Source organism: Lepus europaeus, chromosome X (genome assembly GCF_033115175.1).
Source record: "Lepus europaeus isolate LE1 chromosome X, mLepTim1.pri, whole genome shotgun sequence".
NCBI lineage: Eukaryota > Metazoa > Chordata > Mammalia > Lagomorpha > Leporidae > Lepus > Lepus europaeus.
In genome coordinates, this window is record NC_084850.1 from 65957727 (window position 1) to 65981142 (window position 23416).

General features: G+C 37.0%; 1 protein-coding gene across 1 annotated transcript in view; it reads left to right on the forward strand.

Moving 5' to 3' along the window:
- Positions 1-23416, forward strand: part of SH3BGRL (SH3 domain binding glutamate rich protein like) — an 81586-nt gene that overhangs the window by 53094 nt on the left and 5076 nt on the right. Inside the window, exons 2-3 of the mRNA XM_062183424.1 lie at positions 13631-13816; positions 18264-18344. Of these exons, the coding sequence (XP_062039408.1) occupies positions 13631-13816; positions 18264-18344 (267 nt within the window). The remainder of the gene's footprint in view (positions 1-13630; positions 13817-18263; positions 18345-23416) is intronic.

Below are 23416 nucleotides of genomic sequence, written 5' to 3' on the forward strand. Positions count from 1 at the left end.
GTGGATCATGTTGGGGGGGCACATTAGAGTGTGTCTGCCACAAATTCCACAGTCTATGATCTTTCCACTATGCCATGATGCCTGTAGTAAGAGTTTAATATAAATGAATTTATTTTTCAAAAATTATTTAAACAAATGAAACACTATTGGCAAAGTTTATGGACAAAATTCCCATAACCTCATGATGCCAACACAACTCAATTGGTCTCATGGGCAAGGTGTAAAACACTCATTCTTTCCAATTAGTCTTTTAAAAATAATCAGTTCTCTTTTTCATAGTTGAAATCAGAGTAAATACGTGATCCTCTAGAATTCCTTTTCCATTTTCAATGTTATAAACATTTTTCTTGTTACTACATAATCATAGAGTGGTCAATTTCAGAGTACCACTAGCATTCTTTGAATTGGACATATCATCAAACGTTAACCAAATCTGAATGTTGAGTCACGTAGGCACCTTTCAGTCCTACGGTACTGAAAAGCACATCATCATCCACAACGAAACAGAACATTTGATAACCTCTTTAGGCGCATAATTCTGCCTTTCTTTAGATTATTTACTTAAACTAGAAATCCAGAAGTGAATTACTGGATCCAGAAATAGGAATGTTTCCTTGGTTCTTGGTGCATGCTTGCTGTGGAAATGCTTCTGATTTTATTTGACTTTGACTGAATCAACAGCCTTCAAAATTGCTAAGCCATATGATAATGCTGATAGGAACTCCGATCACTGGCAATAAAGATAATATCTTTACTTGCTCTAAATCCAGGGATTTGAGTAGAGAGAGGTAGAGGGAATTATCTTCTCTTCATGGCCATGTACCATCTCTCAGGGTTCTGTTTTGCCCTGGAGTTCAAGTAGAGGGCATGAATCCTCTCAGGACTTACTCTTCAAACCAAATGATGTCACCTCTACAGATATTTTTCCTGGTCACAGTGTGACTTCTCTGTAATGAGGCAGAGACAATTCTCATGGGACATTTGGAAAATCTTTCTTTCCTTCTGTGCACGGGCAGATTGGACTAATTTACTTATTCAGATGCAATACTCTACTTCAGCAGCACTTTTCACAGTAGCCTTTCTTGTAGCAAGAAAGGAAAAGAAAAAGGTTGAGTTAATGCAATCCACAGTAGACTGGCTCATATTTGTCATCCAGTTAGCACTAATAAAACAGATTGATTGCTTTATTACTTTTCTGTGACTCAAGAACTGATAGGTTGAAGTTGGTCGTTACATCCTCCCCACCTCCCACGTCTGCCTTTTTCTAAGTGAGCTGGAGAATTAAGCTACCATATTTGGTTCGCCTATGCTTGCCCTGTGACCTCACATCAGCCTGTTTGAAGGTTTGTGTGTTTTTGCTTAGCCTTATATGGGAAGGCTGCATGGAGAATCTGTCTGACCGGAATGAGACGCCCTGTAGCATTTGCAGGAAGTGTGGCTTTAGGACGCGGTTTGTCTCAGTTTCCTTACTGCCAGAATTTGGTGCATAGAGAAGGGGGTGAGTTGGAGAATATCTTAACTGACTGTAAAATCACCATCATTTTGTAGCTTTTAATGGCTCTTGTAACCAAATTACCTTGACACTATTATGACAAAGTTCTCCTAAAGAGGATTGATATCTATCTAGAAACTAATTGTACTGAGTTGATAACAGTAGTAATTAGGGTAAGGAGGTAGAGGCTGGAATAAATTGGTCTGTTTATTTTGAAATTGGTAGTGCAATATTACTTTATAAATATGTAAATTTTAATATGTTGATTACAAGTTTTTTGAAAATGTAAAAAAGAAAAAGACTTAGTGCAACCTTAGTCTGACATTTTTGAGACAGAAGATCCATATATATTAGGCTAGCAGTTGTCACGAATGTTTAGCTTTGGTATTTGTAACAACGTGATTTGGTTCAAGGAAGGCTTTTGCTGTAAAGGTTCTCCCAAAGTTGTCTGAACTGCCTGAGGCTTCCATAATCTTGTTTTCCTCGCAGTGTTCATTTCCTGTAGTCACTAATGGTGACAAGCCACTCTGTTCCCCTGTTGTGGAAGCACTCTGCAATGTTCTTAACTTTGCACTATATTTGTCTACATATACGAAAATAGTTTCAAATGGAGACACAACTCTTCTGAGGAACAAAATCAGTGTGATTCATGTGCATTATTGCTTCTTCACAATAACTTGGTGTTACCCAATTTTAAAGTTCCAGGAGGCTTTCATTGCTTCTACTGTGTTTTGTTGTTTCATTATCACAGAACCTCAGTGTGGAAAAGGAAATAAGGAGTTATTCAGAAAAATGTTTGTATCCTGTGTATAAAACTCTTGAAAAGCATAAAGTTTTTGGTTTTTTTTTTTTTTCTCTTCTTTTAGGCCAAGGTTTGGAATTAAGAGTGATATAAAATTATTGTAAACCAACCACATTTCATTAAATTGACAAGACATTCTAGTTAACATGAGACAATAAATATGGTAGTGTATTATTTTGTTATTCAGTATGCTTAATGTTTAAGCATGCTTTTTATTCTGACAGAGCCTTGGCAAGTGTGTGATTTGGAACAAGTTCTTTAATCCATATAAGCTATATTTTTTGTCTAAACTTTAGTTTCTTTGTCTCTGAATCTGTAATGAAAATAATAGCAGCTTCTTTATAAGATTATTGTGAGAATTAAATAATATAAGCATGTAAAGAGCTTAGCATAGTGCCTGACCCATATGAAGCACTTAAATAATAATTATTACATTATATTTCATAGTGAAATTAGATACAGAACAATGCAGAAAGGGAACTGACATGCACAGAATTCTACAGCTCATTGCTAGCATACTCAAGCAGTCTGTGTCCTATTGTTCCCCATATTTGTCCAGCCCTAATCCACCCACTTTCCTGCAATAGAAAGAAGTTAGACTTTGATACAGGGCTGGTTACATTCCATGATTTGTTATCTGTTAGTATGGAATTTATAACCATATAATTATAGTTTATAAGTTCTTTGAGACCATAAGTAATATCTTTGTTTTGTTTTGTTTTCATTTGTTTCAGTGTAAGAATAGTAGTCTTGAGGCCTGTTTTGTACTCAGGAACTACTTTCTTGATTGAAAGTTAGCCCCTAACATTACTAGACGGGAGCTGAGCACTGATCTTTTCCTAGCAGTAGAGGATCCTAGAGATGGAATTGGATATTGTTGCTTCATGATGATGTGGAGATTGATAAATCTATATGCATAGTAAAGGAAATAAATATGGATAATAAAGGAAGCAAAATCATTGTATGGTAAAGTAAAATTTGAAATTAACTTGTATAGCAAAAACACATCAAAAAGTGATATTATTCACAAGAATTTATTAGCTTTATATAAAATATCTTACCAAAAAAACCATACAAAATATTATAAGGCTACACAGGGAACTATAGTGGCACAGACAGGATTTGGAATTAGGGGCATCTAAATTTGAATTTCAGTCCTGCCAACCACTAGCTTTGTAATTTTGAATAAATTTACTTAACCTCTTGAGTCTCAGAGTTTGAATCCATAAAATGGTGGTAATATCTACCTTATAGGGTTATTATGAATATTAAATGAGTATTATATATAAAGCACCAACTATAGCTGCTATCACTTATTTGACCTCCCACAAATGTTATTAATTGTTGACAAGAATGGAAAAAAATATTGGTCTCCCACCCTTTATTATTATTATTATTATTTATTTGGCAGATAGTTAGACAGTGAGAGAGAGACAGATAGAAAGGTCTTCCTTCTGTTGGTTCACCCCCCACATGGCCACTACAGCCGGAGCTACACCGATCCGAAGCCAGGAGCCAGGTGCTTCTTCTTGGTCTCCCACGTGGGTGCAGGGGCCCAAGCAGTTGGGCCATCCTCCACTGCCCTCCTGGGCCACAGCAGAGAGCTGGACTGAAAGAGGAGCAACCAGGACTAGAACCCAGCACCCATATGGAATGCCGGCGCCGCAGGTAGAGGATTAACCAAGTGAGCCACGGCGCCGGCCCCAGGTCTCCCACGCTTTTCAAAATACAGCTATAACAACCCAAAGTGTCCAAGAATTTGGAAATAATTACTGAGTGTTTTCTGATAATCCAATGTGTTTCTGTATGCTGATTATGGCATAGCTTCTGTGAGGCCCAAAGCTCTAAATCTTGTGAAACTTTTGAGCTTCAGTCCTTTTGGGTTTTGCTTAGAGCAACTTCTGTTTACCACGAGATACGTTAGCATTTGGGGATAATGTAGAAAGCTGTAGAGTATTCTGAGGACTCTGTCTTTTGATCAGCTGTATTCTAGTATTTCCAAGGGGCATTTTAGAGAATAAAGACTGACTTTGGTAATTGAGGATGCATGAGAATCTGTGTGCAAACAGTAATCATTAACAAGATCTCCTTGCTTTCAAATCCTAGGTAAAATGAATGCATGTAGGCATATCATATGTTAAACAGGCATTAGTACTTCAAGGGTGGTAGAAATATCTGACATTGAAGAGGATGACTAAAACATAGCTAAATGCAACTAAACCCAGTATTAGATGAAATATTCTTCCTTCTATTTTGGCTGGATGAGTTGAACTATAAAAAAATCAACCCAGTCATCTTCAAGGATTTACATATATTGCTTTTGAATAAGCCCTCATAGGTTTTGCTGATTATAACCATCTGACTTTTGTCTGGCTTCCCAGGAGCTCTAGAAAGCATCATCAGATTCCGGGATGCAGTAGGAGTTTTAAAAAGAGTTCTTTGCTAAAATGTGATCTAGACTTATTGGCTTGCTTCCAAATTTGGAAAGGGAGAAAACAGTAGAGAAATCTGGCAGAAACTAACTTTACTAAATAATGAAGGTTAACATCACCACCAATAAGTCATGTTGCTATCATGTGCCCTCTGATACGGTGCCGTGAGAAAGGTACTTCTCTTTTGTGGTATTTGTTCCTCAAATCCATAAAACCAGTCTGATCATTGGAAAAACATCAGACAAACTTGAGATAAGGGGCATTACAAAATGCTTGACCTGTACTCCTAAAAATTGTCAAGGTCGCGGGAAACCAGAAAGGCTGACAAATTGTCACAGACCAGAGGAGACTGAGCCATGATGACTAAATGTAATGTGGTATCCTGGAAAGGCACAGAAAAAGGGCATTAGAGGAAAAACGTATGAAATCTAGAGACTAGAGTTAATAGTATTTTATTATTGTTGGCTTCCTACTTATAACTAATTTAACACCATGAGGTAAGATGTTAAGAATAAGGGAAACCAGGAGAAACATATATGGAAATTCTTGGCATTATATTTGTAACTTTTCTGTAAATCTAAAGCATTCCAAAATTAAGATTTATTCAAATTAAAAGCTAAAAATAAGCGTTTTGGTGGTGCTGAATTTAAAATAAAATTGTGAGAGCATTCAGTGTTGAGTATTTACTTTGCATCGAACCCTGTGGTGAGCACTTTATGGGGAGACAGAAGCATGAGGCGTGACTCTTACCTGAAGTTTGCTTATCAACCAACTGCAGAGATGCTACTTTGAAAGGAAAATGATTTTCAAACATTGGAGTTAATTTGTTTAAGCTCCAAACTGGACAGTGCAGACTGCAGGAGGTTACAAAGAAGGGTGGGGAGAAAATGACCATGGATGGCACTGTGCAGGGAATGGACTTGGATGAATAGGTTAGAATGGCCAAATGGAGAGAGGGTAGACTTGCAAGTGAAGGGAGCAAAGTGAAGAAAAGCACTGAGGTTTTGGGAGCAACATGTTTATGGGAGAATAAGGTCAGCCTGGTCTGATTTAGAGGAGGGGAAGCTGCAATATTTTTAGAGAGGTAGATAGAGCTGGGTGTTATTATGTGGACCTTGAAAGCTAAACAGGTGGGCCTGGGATTGGTTGAAATGGTCCACAGGAAACCAGTGTAGCAGTTGGATTTTTTTTTATGTGCTTTGATTTTTCAGCCTCTGGCCAAATCTTTGTCATTTATTAATCCACTAGCAGCTCTCTTGGCATGTACATTTGATAAGAATCTTGGAATGATGTTCACCTGCATGAGGTGAGAGTACAATCATGCTCATTTTCTAGATTTAAAAGTTTATTAACTAAAAGAAACATCAGTTCTGAAGGGTCTCATGTCCAGCCCTTTCTTATTTGACTTTTCTCTGTCCGTACTATTTTCCAGAGTCAGAAGGAACTTTAATCCCTGTGTTTGTTACTGACGCAGTTAAAGCTTGTTCCTGTTTTCAAGAGCAGTGTATCAAAATCAGATCATTTTGTTCTTTGAAAAGGTTATTGGCCAGTTTTTTTAAGCGATGGATACACTGCTTATTAAAAAGCAAATGAAAGAACAGGAGAGGTCAGATGCTTTTGTACTTTCTTGGCTACTTTTCTATAAATTTAAAATACAGAAATTATGCTCAGTCCACCCCAAACTATTACATGACTGAGTTCTTAAAAGGGAAACATGGACTGTGCTGTTCTCATTGAGTTCAATGAAACCAGAGACTTGAGCCTCTCATTCAGTTTGCTTGTATGCATATTGCCTGTGTTCATGCAATCCCACATATTGGTCCACTTAAGACTTCATGGGGGTCAGTTTAAAATAGGTCAAAGAAGAAGGAGATCATAATAACTGGGAATTCGTGTTCACTAAGTAGGGCCATTTGGGAAAGACTGTCTAAACCTTTGCTGTCTTTCTCTTAAGTGTCATAGTTAAGACTAGCATATATGAGATAGTTTCTTAACTCCCCAGATAGACTGGGAATTCTAGTATATCTCACCCACGTAAGTAGCTACAATACACAATGCAAAACAGGGCTTTATAGTCACATAGATTTAGCTCTGTAATTAGCCTTAGGCAGTTAATAGAGCTGTCTTCTTCGACAGGCTTCTCAATGTCTCTGAGTCCAGTTTCCTTTTCTGTAAAATGGATAATCATAGCCACCTTTTAGAATTGTTGAGGTTTTGAAAGGTCATGTGTAAATAGCTTCACAAAGGGTTTTCTATTCAGCACAAACATTCAGCAAGCACTAAATGAATATTAGTTTCCCTTTCTCCTTATGAGAGTACAGTCATGCCCTGTTCTGAGTTAAAAAAGGCTTTTCCAGGGCTGGCGCTGTGACACAGCGGGTAGAGCTGCTGCCTGCAGTGCCGGCATCCCAAAAGGGCTCAGGTTCGAGTCTCGGCTGCTCCACTTCCAATCCAGCTCTCTGCTATGGCCTCTGAAAGCAGTAAAAGATGCCTCAAGTCCTTGGACCCTTGCACCTGTGTGGGAGATCCGGAAGAAGCTCCTGGCTCCTGACTTCGGATCCATGCAGCTCTGGCCATTGCAGCCAATTGGGGAGTGAACCAGCAGATTGAAGACCTCTCTCTCTCTCTCTGTCTCTCCGTCTCTCTGTGTGTAACTCTGACTTTCAAATAAATCAATCAATCTTTTTTTAAAAAAAGGCTTTTCCTGAGCAGGAAATACAAGTTCCAAAGTCTCCTCTATTCAATCACTTCTTTTTTTAAATAATTATTTATTTATATAAGGTGAACACATTTCACATATTCAGATTTAGGAGCATAGTAATACTTGCCACCCTATCCCAACCACTATTTATCTGGAACTCTTATTTGTTCTTTATTTTGTGCAGAGCTTAACCCAGCACTAACATATAGTAAGGCTTGCGAATTTCCTCTTGGGATTATCTGGGTAGGAGTTTCCTGTACCTTTTTCATATAATCCTCTGTCAGAATGCATGTGGGGACAACTCGGGGCAAAATCCTAAAGCAAATGAAGACATTTTACTATCTCCTTACCTACTTCTCTCCAGATTGTTTTGTGCCTCATTTCCAAATAGGCCCACTGCATGTCATTTCTGTGGAGACCAAAGTAGTGAAACATTAATTGTAAGGTTTTAGTCATTGAGCAAAGAATTGCATTTTAAGATAGGACGATACTCCAAAACTTGTTATTTCACATCCTCCTGAATCTACATACATATAAAGCCATCTCTGAAGGAATGGGAGATGGGCTAAAATTCTTCAGGCCCTGGAAAAAGTGTGGAACAGATAATAGTTGCAGACTCCAGAAATGGCTGAATAGGGGACACTATTCAGAACTGGCATTTCTTACTCAGGAAAAGCCTTATTAACTCAGAAACTGGGCGTGATTCTACTTTCTTGACTGTGGCCACCTTAAGACCCAGCTGTATTTGAGAAACTACCTTTAAAGGTCAACCTTCTTCTCTTTTCACCTAGAAACTATTTTTGAAATTATTTAGGCCTTAAAACTCTTTAGACATAGTACTGCAGACATGATTGTGGCAGAAGGACAAGTAAAAAAAAGAAATAACAATAGAGCTTTTAAAATATCTTAGCAACAGTTAAATAGCGAACCTTAGATTGTGCTCTCATGCTGCCACATCTTGGAACATCTATCAAGAGAGCTCCAGGGAGCTAGGGATGGAGGTGGAAGATCAGGGAGAAAATTCAGAATAGTCTTAACCTAGACTTGTTGCTTGTTGATAAAGAAATACGATTTACAGGTTTTACGTGACTGATTGTGACCAAAACACTTTTTGGAAATACTGCAAAACAGACAAGCTGAAAAGAAGTATCTCTTGCTGTGGCTGAGTCCTTAGCTTTAGCTATAGGAAGTCAGTGGCATAAGGACACACGACAGTGTTCATTTGAAAATGCAAATAGATCTCTCTGGTTACCAAAGGCCTACACAGCAGCAACAATGCACTGGTCCAGTTCCAAGCAGACTAACTGGGGTTTCAGATTTGATTTTCCTTTTAGGTGTATTTTGTAAGTAGATTACTAAAAGGCTGAACAAGCAGCTCTAAATGCTACTTGTTCACTCCCCCTCCACCCCACTGCTAAATCCTTAGGCACACGCTTTTGATTTTCCTAAAAAAAGCCGAGTGACCTTTCCTATGACAGCATTTGAAATAAGCAGAACCAACAATAGGGAGTCTATATACATGAATTTCTCCTTGAGAAAATTATAACCTGTTTCAAAAAGACAAAATGCACACCCACACAATTGTTTATTCATTATAGACTTCAGTTATGTGCAAGAATTTGGTAGCAGAAATTATGAGCATCCATTTAGAAGGTTTCCAAGTATATTTTATAAGATCTTACCTTCATTGTTTTAATATAACATATTGTCACCTTTGCAAGCTCATTTTTCCAGCTGGTCAATTTTAGTCATCTTTACTAACCACAACTTTTCATGGAAACTCTAGATTGCATTCAGTACATATGGATAGATATTCTAGCATTTGCACCATCATTATTAAGCTCCCTCTGAGTGGCTTCACTAATAACAATTAAGTGCTTGCTCTGTCTTTTCACCTATGCTTTGTCATTCACTGGGCCCCTCTCACCTAATCACCTCGTGTGTGTGTGTGTGTGTGTGTGTGTCTGACTTCTTATTTAAATACCATTTTGTAACTGAACTTTTTAATATCTGCATGTCTAATTCCTCCCACTATATTGCAATATTGGGAAGGGATCTTTCATTTTGCTTTAGGCATTTTAGAAGCCTAGTAAAGTTCTTTGCTTGACACTTTCAATGCACACAGATATTGTTGAATAAATAATATATAAATGTTGTTATGATTTTTTTTTAGATTTTGGTAGTCAGAACTTCTGTCAAGTTTCATTAAAGTGTCAGTAGAAAACAGGTAACAGAGGTTGATTATAAAACAAAGTAAAAATCCCACCTTTATTAAGGTTTTTTTTTTTTTTTTGGTGGTAGAGTGGCACTTTCTTTCATGAAAAGAACTCTTGTTTTCCCATTTGAAGTGTTATTAGTAAAGTTTTGTTCTTCCTTGGGTATTTGGAACAGTCACAGTGGCACTTTCCAAACCAGAAACCTTGCCAGTCTCCTGTCTTTAAAAGAAAGTTGACCTTTGGCATGACAGACAAGAAGTTCACAGAAGCTTGTTGGAAAGCAACTATTTCCTCCAGGTAACAATTGTTCATTAGCCCTCCACTGTCTTTTAGAGGGAAGAAAACTCCTGGCATGTGAGTCGAAATGATTTGGTTCTCTTTGAGTAGAAGTGAGGGGCAGAGCTTACTATGGAAAAGAGAGATTTAGATTACTAGATTGTGCCATTGTGCACTTGCAAATTTATTTGTGGGCTGAAAATGTTATTAATAACCTTTTAACTCCATTTTTTCCCCTCTGAGAAATTTAATTTTTATTCCTCAGTGAACCTTTATGACACCCATTGCCCTTTTTTTTAAATTTTTTTTTTTTTGACAGGCAGAGTTAGTGAGAGAGAGAGACAGAGAGAAAGGGCTTCCTTCCATTGGTTCACTCCACAAATGGCTGCTGTGGCCGGCACGCTGCGCTGATCTGAAGCCAGGAGCCAGGTGCTTCCTCCTGATCTCCCATGCGGGTACAGGGCCCAAGGACCTTGGCCATCCTCCACTGCCTTCCCGAGCCACAGCAGAGAGCTGGCCTGGAAGAGGAGCAACCTGGACAGAACCCCAACCAGAACTAGAACCCGGTGTGCCGGCGCTGCAGGCGGAGGATTAGCCTAGTGAGCTGTGGTGCCGGCCTGCCCTTTGTTTTGTCAGTGTATGATTTCAGCCACACTTTTCACTGTGTCCCTTTAGTTTAAGCCCCATTAGTGAAATTAAGCGTCATTGGATGCTCCCTTTTCAGGGTTTGTTGCACAAAACATGTGCCTATCAGTATATGAGAAAGACATTAATTTGTTACATATAAAATATTGCTTCTTAGAAATGAACTTCATATATGAAATGTTGTACTTACAGACATGATCAAGTTAGTAATTTTTTTTATATTTCCTAAAGATTCAAAGCTGAAACAATGTTAATGTTTGACATGGAAGGACTTATTAGCAAAGTGTGACAATGACCCTTTATCTTCAGCTTTATTAAGATGCAGGACACTCTTGGAAACATATGTACTTGAGGTCAGGCAGCCTCAAAGCATGGGGAAAATACTTGTGATCCAAAACTAATGGCTAAAGGAGAAATACATCAGTGAAATATCCTGTGAAGCTATGCCCAGTGACAGCAGGTCAGGCAACCATCAACTTATCACAGTGTTCTTGACATAGTAAGCATTTGAAAATGAGAGAAAGGCCTCAAAAAGTGATTTATCTTAAAAATTCTTTAACCTGGAGTAGGCATTGTGGCACAGCAGATAAAGCTGACACTTGGGACACCTGCATCCCATATCAGAGTGCCTGGATCTGACTCCTAGCTCTACTTCTGATCCAGCTTCTTTGCAAATGTACACCTGAGAAGCAGCAGGTGATAGCTCAAGTACTTGGGTCCCTGCTCACTATGTGCAAGATCTACACTGAGTTCCAGTCTTCTGATTTCATGGCCCAGCTATTGAGGGCTTTGGTGGGGTGGTGGGTAGCAGAAGATCTCCCTCTGCCTTTCAAATAAATGAGAATAAATTAATAAATATTTTAATAGACCCTATGCCCTTTATCTGTTCACACAAATGTGTCTAATGGTGTTCTCCCAGAGCCATGTATAATTCTTTGCACATTAGCTATAATGTTAAATCTTTGCTCATTTCTAAAAAATGTTGGAGGGGTCAGTGTTATATTACAATGGGTTAAGCTGCCACCTGCAACTCTGGCATCCCTTATGGGTACCAGGTCAAGTCCTGGCTGCTCCAGTTCTGATCCAGCTCTCTGCTAATGCACCTGGTAAAGCAGCTGAGGATAGCCCAAGTACTTGGGCTCCTGTACCCGATATGGGAGACCTGGAAGAAGCTCCTGGCTCTTGGCTTCAGCCTGGCACAGCCCCAGCAGTTGTGGCCATTTGGGGAGTGAAACATCAGATGGAAGATCTCTCTCTCTCTCTCTCTAACTCTAACTCTGACTTTCAAATAAATAAATAAAAGCTTTTTAAAAAATTTATGCTGGATCCCTGGAAGTACCATATGCAGGGGTAGGGAACATCCAGCCTACAGGCCATATAAAGTCAGCAAAATAATTTCTTCTGGCCTTGCCAAGGCAACCTCAGGCAGGACTCATAATCAATGTATAGCAGGCTCATTATTAAGTTGATAATTTTGTATGTGATGTTATAAATGTCCAAATGACCCTTGACAAGCAAAAGTTTTCCCACTCCTGTTAATTAATGGGACTACTCAAATTTGTAAACATGTTAATGATTGACAAATTACTCGATTTGTCAAAATACACTTTACACTGACTGACCCTTGACTATTGAGTCATTGGTATAATTGAACCTACCATCAAGTGCATTAGTCTACTAGATACTCCTGACTACTTATTTACTTTGACATTGATCTTCCTCAAAATTCAAGAATGGGTAAAAATTTATGATTAAACAATTTATTTTATAAATCAATAAGGAAGTAAGATTCTCATTTAAAAAATTACCTTGTAGCAAAATTTGCTGGGTTGAAACTGTCTTTAGTTGTAAACACCACTGCACTCGGACCAGCCATGGGTTGAAACTGCCTTTAAAGAACATTCAGTACTCTGATCTAAATAGCTTTTAGAAATTTCAGTATATGTTAGGAGAAATTGAGAATTTTCTTTTTCCTGGGGTTATGAGATGTGAAAGAAAATTATTTACCTACTATCACAAACAACTTAGAAGGACAGATATATACAATCTTTGTGCCTGGACTTGTGTGTGGGAGGATGGCAGATGTCAATCCAACAGGGCCTTGACTGCATGTGAGTTTCTTATTCTACATTTTCTCTCCCATTGACTAGTCTGCTTTCTTAAAAAAAACAGTTTTTTGAAGGTTCTGCCCCACGTGTCTTCTTAGTGTGATTATTTGAAGAAACTTCCTATTGATTGTTTTCTGTTCTAAAATATCTAGTAATGATTTTATAATGGGTAAATTATGATAGATATGTGATTTCAGATTCTAAAAGAAATGCTTATCAGTGGAGAAACCTAACTAATTTCCAAAGCTCTGTTAGTTATAATAAGGAAACAAAGTATGTGTGTTATCTCTTTGTGATAATCTAGTTGAGGCAGTCACACAAACGTACATAAAAGGAACTTTAGGAGGGCATGTTAGGTAATAATGAGTGTATAGGTATATTTCAAACTTAGTATATGGCAGGTATTGCCTTTGTATCTTCTTATTCTGTTTCTGTTGTGAATAGTGAAAATGGAGATTTGAGTGATTCTGAAGCTTGTGTGATTCTCAAGCAAAGATTTATCTCCATTGATTATATAATGCTTCTCAAGATGGGGAGTAGACTTAGGTCATTTGGAAAAACTTTAAACAAGGATGAAACTAAGAGAAACTTGTATATAGATAATCAGAAAACATACTATCCCATTACACACACTTTTTAGTTAATTCCACTGCTTTAGGTTGTTTGTCCTTGTGTCTGTATCATTGTATAGGTGAATTTTCAATGGCAACAAGAAAGAGATTGGTAAAGGACCTGTGAGATACAAACTTTTCAACCCACTTGTGAGACATCATTAACAAGACAATAATAAAGAGAGAAAATCCTATCTTCTGTGAAACTCCAAGTTTTGATCCATGTCTAAATTCATTTCTGTTAGCTCACAAACCACTGACTTTTTTCTTTTTTCATTGAATTTAAAAAGAAAAAACAACAAAAGATTCTTAATCAGCAGTGTGATTTCTTGTCCTTTGGGTTCTAGATTAAGAAGAAACAGCAAGATGTGCTTGGTTTCTTAGAAGCCAACAAAATCGGATTTGAAGAAAAAGATATTGCAGCCAATGAAGAGAATCGAAAGTGGATGAGAGAAAATGTACCTGAAAACAGTCGACCGGCCACTGGATATCCTCTGCCACCTCAGATTTTCAATGAAAGCCAGTACCGCGGGGTAAGGATACAATTTAAATACCTGAAATAATGCCTCAAGTTATCCTATTCCTTTAACTTGTACCTCCAAATCCACATATAATCATTTCTCTTGCATATGGTCATTTTTCCTCTGCATCCATCCTAAGAAGCTAGAGTATTTTGCCTTCTAGTAGGAGGCAAATGGATGAGTCATCCATAAAAATTGCCTGTAAAATGTATAAATTCCACTGTGGACATACACTTGTCTTTGCATTTCTTCATGTTGATTGCATCCAAAAGAGTTGCATTGTTTCTAATATGTCCATGAAGAATTTAAAATTGGTTAAAAAGAAGAATAGTTAATTTTCTGCTAAGAGCTAGTAATACATGTATTTTGATGTGATTAGTGGATTTTTTTTGGTAAAAGTTAGCTAGCAATTCATATGAGGAGAGAAGGAAACAAAAAAATTGAGGTTTTGCATTGTGCCAGGAGCTTTCAAATATGCCTTGTCTCATCTAAACTTCATTTTAACCATGAAGTAATTACCTACACTCCTGATTCTTTATTCACTATATAGTTGAGCAACTTCTGTAGTGTTTAACCATTCTAATCACCATAGCAAGTAGAAATATAAATTAAACAGACTCTTAAGGAACTCTTTGGAAGTGGGGTATAGGAAGAATCACACAGCTTTATACAGAGAGTGGTTATGAAGCTGCACATGTAAGGACTATGGAGGAACAAAGGTTTTTAGAGGCATCAATTCAAGCCTTCTACCTTGTGGGCTTATTTGGGAGTAAGGAAACACTATTTGGTGAAGAGCCTTTCATATGACTTTTCAGAGCAACTAGGAGAGGAGAAGGACAAGAATTAGAAAGTCCACTGATACAAGCTATTTTCTCTCTGAGTGAATGGATCCATTCTAAGAGGCTTCAAGATTTTATCTGCTGCTGCAGTCAGTGCCAATATGCAAAGACACAGTCTACAGATAAGGAAGAGTCACTTAGGCTGTTCTTTCAGATAGTGAAACTTCAGTGCCTGCATATTTGAAATTTCAGCAAATCTTTGAAGAAGCCTCAGAAGCCATTCAATTTAAGCCCAGCATATGTTGTCTTAACCTCTCCTTAACCTCTCCTTTTTGAAGCAGAAATTTCTATTCTTTGACTTTCGAAAATGAGCACATTTTGGTTTGTAAGGGTACATTCGAGAAACCACATTTACCTGGCTGTTTTCTCCTTGGATGTCACACTGCAGGGGAATTGTATGTATTATAGAAATAATGTGTCACTGAAAAATGATAAAATGAAAATGAAGGGGTAGGAACTGAGCCTTAACCAATCAATTAAATATTTATTAATGGAAAGGGAATCAAACTTCTGTTGAACATCTGCTTTGTGCTCATCAGGAATTTAATAACATTAAGGGTTAAGACTGTTTTCTTAGTCTCATTTTAAAGTTGTTCATATCTACATTTTACAAACTCTTAAGGAGAAGAGTATATAGTAGTCATTCATAGAAAACCTGTATGTCAATTGCTGTGCTATGTGATTTATGTGTATCATAACAATCAGTTCTCATACTGATCTCATGAGGTAGGTAGGGATTACACACACACACACACACAAATATGGAGTTCTGGAAGAAGCTAAGTGGTTTACTAAATCACATAACTTGTAAGCAGTGTTATAACTAAAATTTAAACCTTAACATCCTGCTCTGAAGTTTCTAATCTATTAAACCACCATGTTGATCATTTTCCTATTTTCTCGGAGATCCTCTATTCATTCTTTTCTTCCTCTACTCTTTATTGTGGGAGGAATGATCTCTTCAAATGACATTTCCCATTCTCCATTGCCAACTGGTTACCTATTAGGTTTAGCTAGTAAGAGGCACTGGCTGGAAGATTGGAGGAGAGGAAAAGCTGAGGTATCCCTTTCTTCCCTGTTTCTGGAGGCATCCATGACAGTGGTTGTATCTCCTGTGTGGAACCAGCTCTACCATATATCCAGGTTCCTGGGCTCTGTAAGACCACCTGCTTCATTTTTTCTTTTAGACCTAGCTGTAGTAGCAGCTTCTCACAGCTGCTAATATTTGGGCTACTTCCTCATCACCTATCTGCCTATCTGCTCTGTAATCCCTTGCAGTTAGCTCTCCATCTGAAATTCTCCTCTACTATTTTGAGCTTTCTCAGCTTTGGCACTGTTGACATCTTAGGCAGAGAATTTATTGATGTAGGAGGCTTCCATGTACACTGTAGGCTCTTTAATAGCATTCCTGGCTTCTAACCATGAGATGCCAATTGTGCTTCCAGTTGTAAACTGTGTTAGTTTCTTATTTCCTGACTGAAATGTGACTGATGACTGAAAATACTACCCTACCCTACCTATGTGAAACTCTGCTATAGCACATGCAACATTTATAAGGATACTTTTTATTCTGAATGAGTTTTTGCTGTGTATGTGAAGAACTAAAACACATTTCCATGAGTTGACAATATGATATCAGTATGTGATGGAATGTATTCTGGATTAATATTTTTGGAATCCCAGAGATGCAAATGAAATTTCCCCCCAAAGAATTCCTATAGAAGCAGCAGACTATATCAGTCTTTTGTTCACTCTTGTATTTCTCACATCCAGAGCAGTGTTTGGTACGCAGTAGATGCTCAATAAATATTGTGGAATAAATTAATTAATTTGCCTTAAATAAGAAGCTAATGTTCTTTTCTTTCAGAAGCACAAACTTCTTTATGTTTTCTAAGTTCTGGACCAAGAAATATTAATGTATTTTGACCACAAAAGATTTGAAGCAGGGGCAACTGTAGTCCCTTTCATAGCATTATATGATCAGATTTCAATCCATTTAACGATTTTCTTTCACAGGAATCTGAAGACAGTCATAAGTTGTTTTTGTTGCTCTGATGAGAGTGAAAATACCTTCTGTATGACACCTTGATTATTTTAACTAACATTTTGAGGCTACTTCCTATTGGTTGAGTGTGGATATGACATATATTGTTTGTTTACCTTGAGTAGGTTATCAGTTATCTGTTTTGTTATGGAATTAATGTTTGAATACAGATAGTTTCACTTTTGAGTAATGAATTCAAAGAGTATAGGAAGTTGCTGATATATTTGTATTATTTAAGATTTATTCCGGGGCCAGCATCATGGTATAACAAGTAAAGCCACCACCTACAATGCTGTCATCCCATATGGGCACCAGTTCACGTCCCAGCTACTCCACTTCCCATCCAGCTCCCTGATAATGCGCCTGGGAAAGCAGTAGAGGATGGATCAAGTGTTTGGGCCCTGCACCCACATGGGAGATCTGGAAGATGCTTCTGACTTTTGGTTTTGGCCTGGCTCAGTCCTGGCCATTGCAGCCATTTTGGAGATGAACCAGCAGATGGGAGATTTGTTTCTCTCTGTCTCTCCTCTCTGTAACTCTACCTTCCAGACAAATAAATAAATATTTAAAAAAAAAGATTTATTCCATTGTCAAAAAAATGCCTTGAGTCAATCTTTGGGGAGACCCCAGTGGTTCTAAACAATTCTGATTTTGTTAAAAGAAGCTCTCAATAAGAGGGAGATGACAATTCTCATGCTTCTTGGCTCAGAGTTTTATGGTCATCAGATCCTGTAAGTGTTTGGAAAAGAAAACATGCTTGAAAATAATTCTGTAAATGGCAATCTATTTGTGAGGAAATCTCTAGAGAAACCAGCAAACCTTGACTGCTTTTCAGCTCTATTAAATCAACCAAAACATCATGCTTTTCTGTAAAAAATCAGATTAAGACCAGGTGTAGACAATGGTATATTTGTGGTTGATTACAAGTTGTAGTCAAATTTAGGCATATCTGTTTGTTACTTTTGTAAAGCCTTGGTCACTTAGAGGATGTTAATAGGAAGCCTAACCAAATTCATTCATGTGAGGTATCTCTTGCATCCCCAGGTAGAAACCTCTTAGTGGTTTGGTTACTCTTAATGTTGTATTTCATGTACATCCTTTTCCCTTCTGTGAACATAGCACAGATTCACTATTTTTTCTAGCCATGGCTAACATGGTTAATGTCTGCTCTACCATAGGCTCTGAGGCAATCTCTACCTACATGAATAATGAGAGGGAAATATGGGGAACTGGAACAGCAGTCTACAACCATCAATAAGCAGCTTCTCACTAGGAAATAGTCAGCTGCTTTGGGCAGTGGAGGAAGCTGAAAGCTGATTTAAATTCTATGAAATATAGATTAAACAGTTGTGCAGTTTATGCCCCCACAGAACAGCATACTTTCTAACCCACAGTATGTGGCATCCAGAAGCCTTGCCTCTTCACTATTACTTTCATTATTCTAACATTCTGGAAGTTTGTCTGCCCTTAAGGAGGTAGCTTATTCTGCCAACCAGTCAGATCACTGTGAATAAATCTCTATTGTTTCCTTTGTTGGTTACACATTACTAATCTTTTTTGCCTTATTTTCACCAAGGACTATGATGCCTTCTTTGAAGCCAGAGAAAATAATGCAGTGTATGCCTTTTTAGGATTGACAGCACCACCCGGTTCAAAGGTATGGTTCCTTTTGTTCCCCTGCTTTACAGATATTGTTTGTTGTTGCTGGATTTTTTAATCAGTAAGATTTCAACCTTTAATGAGTACTCAGATAAATCAGAGACAGTGCTTCACAACTAAAAGTAAAAGTCCCTGCCTGTATACACTTACTATCTAGTAGGACACACAGAATTTCATAGGCAGACACATGAAATATGTATGTAGGATGTAGGTTTTAGTGAACTGACTTCCATATCAAGTTGCTTAAGGCAGCAAATTCTGCATTTACCCATTCACAAATAAGTGGTTAATGATTTTAAAGATACCGTTGTTCCAGCTGTCATGCACAGTTCTATATCAATAGCGAGCATCTTAGTTCATGGTGATCTCCTTGGAAGCACTTATTGTCTTTGTGTGAGAGCAAATGATAGAGTCACCCATTCAAGTTAACTAAGAGGATTTGAGTTACAAAACCTGTCACTGAATTGCTGACTAATTTGGGGGCTTTTTTCTTGCCAATACAAATTAATTTTTTCAAGTGGCAGTGTTGCCAAGGGAGACCAAATAAAGGAAGCAAAAATGAAATTGCCTATTTAATAAAATGTCTCAAAGCAATGACCTTTGAATATACCTTTGTCTTATGCAGTGGGTATTATCTACACAAGTGGATTTAATCAAAATGTGTGTCCCCTGCTCTATCGTCTAATGTTTGGTTCTTAGCAAATGATTTTATATTCAGCAGATTATTTGAACTACATCTCCAAATATGGAGAGTCTGTGTTTTTGTTCATGTTTTTCCTGGACACAATTTACTAGCACTGTATTTGCATCACTGTGAAATTGGATTTCCTTGCTAAACTTTCTTTTTCCTTGGGAAAAAAATGTTATATTTCAAGCTTTGTATAATTTGAGTCGTAAGAAAAGTTATGTAAGACACTTTTGTTAAAATAAGTTAGTAAGACCAAATTTAAGCCATTGAATTCAGTGCAGATTAGAGGATCTATGAAAGAAATCGAAGTCTGCTTTTTTATGGCTGATAACCTCCTTTTTCAATTAAAATTAAGACTTATTCATTTACTTATTCAAGTCGTATTTATTGAGTGTCAAACACTGACTTGCCATTAATGATGGGGACAACTGTAGAGAATACAGTATAGTTCCTATATTCGAAGTGTATATAACCTAGTGATGGGCATGTATACAAATAATTGCAAAATAAATATATCTACAAATAGTTATAATTAGAGATATACTACAATAAATTATCTAAGACTGATGTGAATAAAATGCTGAAGGAGTTTGGAGCAAATAATGATAAATTCCTACTATCAAGGTTGGGGAAAATTTCAGAGGAGTAGCATTTGAGCTGCTAAGGATTCCAAAAAATATTGAAGTGACACTAAGGAATCTCTAACAGGGGCAGAAACAGAAATAATTCCATTGGGGTGTAGTTGCACATGATGGTGTGTTCAGGGAGCAGAGTGTATTACAACACATTTCCATTACAAGGCATGTTGAATAGAGGATGTTGTATTAGGAAGTAAGATTTGCTAGGTAAATTTGGACTAGAATATGATTGCTATGCTAGATAGTTTCATTTATCTGCTAGCCATCCAAAAACCATGATGGGGAATAGGGGGAGATAATCATGTGATTATCATTGTATTTTAAGATGAGACTTAATCATTGTCTTAATAAAATAAATTTGTCAGCTGTATGGATTTTGGAACATGGCAGAAATGAGATATTAGAGATAGGCAGACACGTTAGAGGATAACTTATGAGTTCAGAAAAGTGATTAGGAGGGCCTAAAGCAGGTCAGCAGTCTTGAAAAGAGAGAGATTTAAAAGGCACAAAGAAATCACATGTTGATGTGGACATTGTGGCACAGTGGCTTAAGCTGTCACTTGGCTGCCCTATTCCATATTGGAGTGCATGGTTCAAGTCCAAGCAATTCTGTTTCCAGCCCAGCTTCTTGCTAATGGGATCCTGGGATAGAGCAGATGATGGCTCAAGTACTTGGGTCCCTTACACCCACATTGAAGACCTGGGTTGAGTTCCTGAATTCTGGCATAGGCCTGGCCCATTCCCAGTTGCTGTGGGCATTTGGGAAGTGAACCAGCAGATGAAAGATCCCTCCCTCTCCTCAGTTCTGTCTCCTTTGTCCCTCTTTTACTCTACCTTTAAAATAAATGAAATAAAATAGAATAAACTTTTTAAAACCACATTATAGGATTAAGCAATTAATGATTATGGAAATGCTTCCACACGTAAAGATTTGCATGGGATTAAGGCTACCTCTTGGGCCTCTAATCTGAGTCACTGGGAAGTGAAGCGAAGGTCATGGAGGAAACAGAAAAGTGAGTGATCCATGGAAGGAGGTAGTCTTGGAGAGGGCATGTGGTGTTCTTTTTCAAGTGAAGAGAATGAGGAAAGAAGGATGAAAAATGAAATTTTATAGAGTGAGAAGTTAGGGAAGTTCACATTCAAATGTCTTCTGTATGAGGTAGGAAAAAAGTGACCTACTAGAAGTGAGGGTAAATTTGTGATATTAGAACCTCCAAGAGAATTGAATGGATCCACATATTGAAAATAGGCTAATGAGTAGTCTATGGTTATGAATGGAAGGATAGCTGACAAGGACCCAGCTTGTAGTTAATACTAATGAGCTTATGGTGGAGCTAGTTAGCTTGGTGATACAGTTTTTTCCATTATTATCAAGACTGAGAGTAGTTATAAACTAAAAGAACAGTGAATGTTATGAAGGAATGGGTAAGAGGGAGCTGATGGATTGGGTTAAAAAGAGGTTTGGAATTGGCAATGCACAGGAAGTTAATTTATAATCTTAAAACTTGGAAACAAGTTAAATGTTTAACAGGAACATTAACCAAATTAATTCATGTATTCAATTAATTTTATGCATAAAAATAAATAAAAATGCTATACATAATCTTGTACTTTGGAAACAAGTTAAATGTCAAACAATGGGGTCAACAAAAATAGTTTATTCACTGAATTAATAGGTATTGTCATTAAAAAGTGATATGGCCATCCTCCTTTCAGTTTTGTTTTTCACAATTTCATTTACTTATCCTCAACTGTGGTATGAAACTGTTGATGAAAAATTCTACAAACAAATAATTCATAAATTTTAAATTTCCCTTCTAAGTATCATGATGGAATCTCATGCTCCATCCCACCCAGGATGTGAATCATTCATTATATATGCTATATACTCCATGGCAGGTGAGAGAGAGAGAGAGAGAGAGAGAGAGAGAGAGAGAGAGAGAGAGAGAGGAGAGAGAGAGAGGTATTATGTTCATATAAGTGTTATTATAGTACATTATTATGATTGCTCTTTTTATTATGTTATTATTGTTAACCTACAACAGTGCCTAATTTATAAATTAAACTAGAATATGTATGCAAGTATAAGAGAAAACATAGTATATATGGGGTTCAATACTATGTGCACTTTCAGGCATCCTTGAGTCTGCAGCCTATCCCTGTGGATCAGAGGAGACTGCTATAGTTTGTAAATGAAATAGTGAGAATTCTTTTGACAGAATAATTTTCTAATTACATTGAAAATACATGCATAGGACAAAAAGGAGATTAAAAAACACAACTATGTACATGTTTTTCTCACATTTAGAAATTTTCTGAATTATTAGCATGCATGCTGTCTTTTTTTCTAGAACTGATTTATTCCCACAACAAGATGCTCTCTTCTATCAAAATACTTGTTCTGTTCCAATAGCTGAGAATTTCTTCTGGGAGAATCTCCCTTGGATGTTGGATGGGAAAGGATTTTAAAAAATGCACACACACAAAGCAAAGATTCCACAGGAAAAGCTTTACATGTCAACTATATTAATATTTAAAACAATGATATATGATAAAAGATGCTTGTTGGCTAGACAAGCCTCACTGGGTTACAAATATTTGTAGTGCATATAACTTACAAAGAATTAATATCGAGAATATTTAAGACACTAGTACAGTAGGAAACACAATCCAGAGAAGATTAAATAAAGTGTGTAAATAGTGTGTTCACAGTGGAAGCAAACATAAGCTTCTCAGCTCACTAAAAATCAACAAATACCATGTCACCTCTAACCAAATGTTGAGAATGTAGGAAACAGAGAATTTTTCAACTGATTTCAAATGTGGCTAGAGATATACTTCATATGATTTTTATTTTTTTGTTTTTTTTTTAATGGGCTCTCTATATATTGTATCTATATTCATAGATACAATTCTAAGAATGTAATGAAATTCTTTTCTCACTCCCTCCCTCTCCTTCACTCCCTCCCACCCTCCCTCCTTCTCCGTTTTGCCTTCTCTCCTTCACTTTTGAGATCGCATATCTTTAACTTACATTACAGTGAAAGGCTTAATGTTCCACTAAATAACAAATTCAACAAGTAAAAAGCAAAAAATTCTAGTTTAGCAGAAATATAGGCAAAGACTTAAACAGCAATAAAATGGAAAAATGATCATTTTACACATATACAATAAATTTCAAAGTGATTACAGATTATTAAAAACTATAGTAGTATAACATTCTTTACCATTAGTTTGACAAAAGTATACAACAATGTTTGACACAGCTAATTTGCAGCAATACTGATATACACAGGGATTTCTTTTGTTGTTTTTTTTTCCTTTTTTTAATTTTAGCTGGCGTATGGTGTTGGGTGTGCTGTGTGCACTTGAAAAGAATTTGTATATTGTGGTTGATACTAGATAAAAATGTGGACCTACAGAAGGAATAAAGGCTTCCAGAAATAGCAAAAATGTGGGAAATAGAAAATATTTTTTGTCATTTACTAATTACTATATTTTACTATTTAAATAAAAATATAAAATCATATTATAAAGATTATTATATCTTTAGTAATAAAATTCATAACAATAATAAAACAAAAGATAGGATAGATGTATACTCCTATAAAGGTCTTACTCCATACATGAAATATTACTGCAAGGTAGACTGAGAAACTAAAGATAGCATACATATTCTTTACATTTAAAATTATTGAAAACGTATGGGGAGGGCCAGTGCCGTGGCTCACTTGGTTAATCCTC